The 4,897-nt window shown below is 39.7% G+C and overlaps 1 protein-coding gene across 2 annotated transcripts; it reads right to left on the bottom strand.

The window, feature by feature from the left end:
• Positions 1–1,569: 1,569 nt before the first annotated feature.
• On the bottom strand, positions 1,570–4,508 carry fbxl15 (F-box and leucine-rich repeat protein 15). 2 transcript variants are annotated; one of them, XM_082544065.1, is made up of 5 exons: positions 4,173–4,508; positions 3,680–3,842; positions 3,087–3,589; positions 2,760–2,963; positions 1,570–2,618 (listed from the first exon to the last, which is right to left on the bottom strand). In XM_082544065.1, exons 1-4 carry the CDS (start codon positions 4,196–4,198, stop codon positions 2,774–2,776), a joined length of 882 nt encoding a protein of 293 aa, XP_082400191.1. In that variant the 5' UTR covers positions 4,199–4,508; the 3' UTR covers positions 1,570–2,618; positions 2,760–2,773. The 2 variants fall into 2 exon arrangements, with proteins under 2 accessions (XP_082400191.1, XP_082400192.1); XM_082544066.1 differs by having other exon boundaries at positions 1,574–2,618; positions 3,680–3,839; positions 4,173–4,497.
• Positions 4,509–4,897: the final 389 nt, after the last annotated feature.

Consider the following 4,897-nt stretch of genomic DNA (forward strand, 5'->3'; position numbering starts at 1 on the left):
TTTTGCAAAACGAAATAAACCATAACTAGAGATTCTGAGAACTGAGCCATCAATAATACCCGTACATCTATGTTTTCTGCAATAGCATTTAATAATGTCTGCTGTGAGGAAGGCCTCTGTTTAATCCTTGTTAGTTAATCAGCTGCCACAGCAAATATAAATGAAACTCAGGTATTCTAGTAACAGGTAAGTTACTATGTCAGCAAGGACTTTAAAAGCAGCCAGAGATTAAAGATGGATTTATTCTTTGTATTAATAAGTACAATATATTAGCCAATGCCAAAGGCTAAAACTGCAGCAGAATGAACCAACTTCACTCCTGTGCCTTGGTATAAAATGATCAGTTGCTATTGATCAATAATTTAGACAAGTGCCAGATTATTGACAGGAAGACAAAATATGTTTGGCTGCCTATGTTTGAAAAATCCCCCCACACACTCAATCATTAGAACTGAAATTGCTCCGCGGTATATGATATCGCAGCAATGTTTCTTTCCCCCCCTGCAGATCAATGCTAATTGAGGTCCTACATGATGAATGTAGTCTGAAATGTTTTTAACCCACTGACTGCTGAGCAGCAACAAACATAAGCAACTGCTGGGCTAAGTTAAGGCTGAAGGTGGGTATTTTGTCCTATTTGCATATATCAGGATACTTCATCTGTTCTGCAGGAGAAGTAGTCTTAACTCAAAATCTTGCTGAAAGAAATTCTCTCTCTGTTTGCCTAAATCTGGATGTTTACACCACCATATGCAACATGAATTGAAATTTCAAGATTTACCTTATAACTAATGACACAGTGAAGCCTCCGCTGAGGGACAGCGATACAATATGATGATCAGCACAGCCAACAGAAGGATGCCGGTCGATCCCTGAAGCCCTTCAAAAGCAACTCTCTTGGTGCAAATTCAGCTTGTGGACAGCACACAGCAGATGGGGTAAACCATGCCATCAAGTGGAAAATAGACCTGTTGTGTTGTCACGGAGACAAGATACAAGATACAACAGTCTGCCAATTGGACCACCAGAGGAAACTGTAAGGGGGATTTTTAACAAGTAGCAGTAGCAACAATATGAAGCCTTTATTCTTAACTTTATATTCACTGAGTCAAAGAGCCTGTTTCGGTTTAAGACAGACTTACCTGTCAAACACAGTTTCTGCTAAATTTGAAAAAGATAGAACTGGTGTTTTTCCTGTACTATTGATGCTGTAGTGGGAAATTTAACACCATGCGCTTTTTCTCTCATTTCATGTTCTGTAGTGTAAAAGTCAAGCAAAGAGGATTAAACTGACAAATATCCTGACTCACTGCTGCCACCTTGTGCCGGTGAAGGGAAGAGGCCAAGCCACTTTGCAGTCATAAAATTTTGTAGCGATGCCATTCACAGTACGGAATAACATATATATGAGCTCATCTACACTGATTTGAAAAAAATACATAAATAAAATGTGGGCCTGGGCATTTTCCCTTTATCGTAAACAAGATATATTTTCGTTATTTTAGCGTCTGATCCCACAAAATGTAATTCAGATAGTTTCAGCTCACTTTATTTAATATAATTATAAATTATTCACATCAGTGGCAGGAAAGCAGCACTTTTTCCCTACATGTAAAGAAGGAAAAAACGAAACTATCCTAGTACTATCCTGATTTCTTTTCTTTTTTCATAAAAAGAAGCACTTGCACCAAACAGGTATTTTCAAATTTATAGGAGGCGGTAAGGGCGTAAACAGACAACTCCATCACAGCAAAGTCAAGTGTCATTTTTGGCAGTATTTCACAATTTAATAGTACTTCCATAATTCATAGGCCAACAACATGTCAACAGGTCATTTTTACAAAAGCCATTTAAGGGATTTAATGGGAAATAGTCATAATAAATTCTTATACTTATTCAAAAGCTATGTATTTATTAATATTATGAATTAAAGGGGAACTTCACCCACATCACAGAAAAAAAAAATTCTACTCATTACACTGTACATGTAACCATGCAATTCATCTCAGCTTTCACTGGGAAATTGTTGACAACAGTGAGATTTTACAGATGATCCTGAGGAGCCAGGATCATTTCTGGAAGACGTTAAGTAAGCACCGGAAACAAAACTGCATCCACTTTCCTTGTTTGTTGGTGGCAGCAGAAGACGCAGAAGTGGAGATAATAAAATCGGAATAAACAAAACAAATATTTACACAATTAAGTGGTAAGTGCGAGTATGCTTTTTGTGCGATTTGGTTGAAATGAACCTTTAAGCTGGCACACACATGCAAAATGAGATGTTTAATTGAACTCAAACATTTTTTTTTAATGTTTCCAAATGAAACATAAGGTGACAGGTTGGTAAAAAAAAGAAAAATTCCACTGTACCTTGTTTATACATTATACCCATCACACCAAATGATTAAGTAATAGTGCAGTGGTTTCTTTTGTACACGAGGCAGCAGTTCTTAAAAGTACATGGCTTACTTTACTGATGATATTTTCAAGTCCTTCTTAAACATGTATCATTAATCACATTCCACAAAAGCTTGAGTGCAACACATTCGTGTGTTCTTTAACTTTCTCAGAGCAACACATGCCCATGTGATGCAGATGAAAGTGAGATATGAAGACACCTGTAACACAATAACAGGTTGAAATCAGTCAGTCTTATCTGTTGTTATTATATTTATATAAGTTATATAAAGATGATTGGAAGGTATATATATATATATATATATATATATAATTGTGTATATAAGGCCGATTGTATCTACCTTCTATCAACTTGTTATATCTGGAGATTGATGAATGGTGCAAATCCTAGCACATCCTGCAGAAGTACAAGTGCCCTCTGTAAGGGCGGCTCAACATCAATCACTACATTGCGCTTCCGTAAAGGATCGAGGCTAGACTCTGTCACATTGTGGCAGTGATTCACCTTCAGCGACTGCAGCTTTGGGCAATACTCTGCAAGAGTCCTGTGAGCACAGCATGCAGAAGATTTTATGGAAGGGTGAACAAGTGAGCTAGTTGATAACAAAGCGTGGGAAGGAACAGCTCAAAGTCAGTTAGACTACTCTTTAAAATAAGATATCGCATACCTGATGGACTGGTTCCTGACCCGCAGGCAACCTGTCAGGTCCAGCTGCTCCAGACCCCTGCAGTTCTTGGCCACCTCCTCCACTGACTCATCGGTGATGTTGGCATTGACTGCCAGCGATAGAGACCTCAAATTTGAACACTTCTTGGCCAGGTAGCAGATGGCATCGTCCTTCAGCTGGCGACAGGCGGTGAGGTCGATCGACTGCAGCCCCCCGCAGTGGTCAGCCAGGCTGCGCAGGGACAGGCTGTCCACCCATTCGCAGTGTGCCAGGCCAAGGTGTTGCAGGTGCATGCAGCTCAAGGACACAGCCACCAGGGAGTGGCGGGTGAGACATGCACACCCGCTCATGTCCACCCTTTGCAGATGTTGGTTCTGGCCAATAACTGGCAGCAGTTCCTTATCGGACACCCAGTCTGAACAATTCTGCAGTGACAAGTTCTGCAGAACTTTATTGTCTTTTAACATGGAGCAAAATGCTTCCCTGGGAATGCATGGTGAGGTCTGTAAATATGACATAAGAAGAAAGAGGGCAGCCTCCTTTATGAGCATGTAATGCAGCTGGAAATCACGTCATTTCTTATCAGCACTTACCGGGGACAGATGAAAGGTCCTGCAGTTGGATAGGTACACCTTAATGAGGTTGTGGAACTGCTTGCTCACCCTCTGGAGGCTGACAAGGTGTTGCAGCGGTAAATAGCACAAAATATGTGGAACAAGTACATCCTCCCAGGGCAAGTCCAAAAGATGGCATCTGCTGAGGAGCAAACCTTGTTACAGATGAACTTTGATACTTCGGCGTGCTGATGCAAAGCAGTTTAACGGAATTATAAACACCGTTACATTTCAGCAAGCGCTTTGACAGGGAGACAGAACAGCAATTAACATTAGCAATAGATAACGATATGGCAGCTTTGTCAAGGAGATGGGTAGTTTATAGAAAGTTAGCAGCAATCAATAAATGGGAGCAGCCATCTACATTTCAGCGACTTGGAAGCTATCGCTGTTAGCCGCGAAGCTAGCATGCCGGGGCCACGAATCCAGACCGTTTTATACGCAAAAGAAATCCCCTCTGAAAAGCACTTACGTTCGCATCTTAGCTTCTTCATCCATTATGAACCCGTTATGTTACAGTACGTTTCCACGAACATATCATTCTTCCCATGGATGACAAAATAAAATAGTTTCCTTTAGCATCTTCTAAAGCAATCAAGGTGTAACCTAAGCCTGATGGTGCATTAACGGACAGTCAGAAGGATATAGATCAAAATAACAAGAGGCTCACCAAGTGTCGCCGAGTGATGTAAATTTACACGTCAAAGAAGGAAGTAGTAACTTACGGGGGAAACATTCAAACTCTTATAGCAACTTAGAGCTATTGCTTTTCTATGAATTTGTATTTGATTTTTAATTCATTCGTTTAATGAATCTAAAGAGACCCAGTTCTGCACGGTTGCGCTGTGTTGTTAACTAAAGTAACAACTAAAACACCATCCTATCAGAGACTGTATTTTTTAAACGTATTTACAGTGTGCTGCACTAGAATGCCCGAGAATTAACATCTTAGCTTTGATATAGTCGTGGCTTTGTGGTTTACAGGGAGAACTTGAACTCAGCAGTTGTAATTTTCCGGGTTGACGTCAATGGTAATATTCAAAACAATTTATAGATTGATTTGCCATAACTGTAATAAATGAAAACTTGTTATTGATTTTTCAAGATCTCTGGATCTTCTTACAATCAAATATTTAGCTCATTTCATGCGCATTTCTTAAAAATATTATATTGATTTTTTCCCCAGTTTAATACAGT

This window comes from Aulonocara stuartgranti (assembly GCF_965226115.1).
Source record: "Aulonocara stuartgranti genome assembly, chromosome: 8".
Lineage (NCBI taxonomy): Eukaryota > Metazoa > Chordata > Actinopteri > Cichliformes > Cichlidae > Aulonocara > Aulonocara stuartgranti.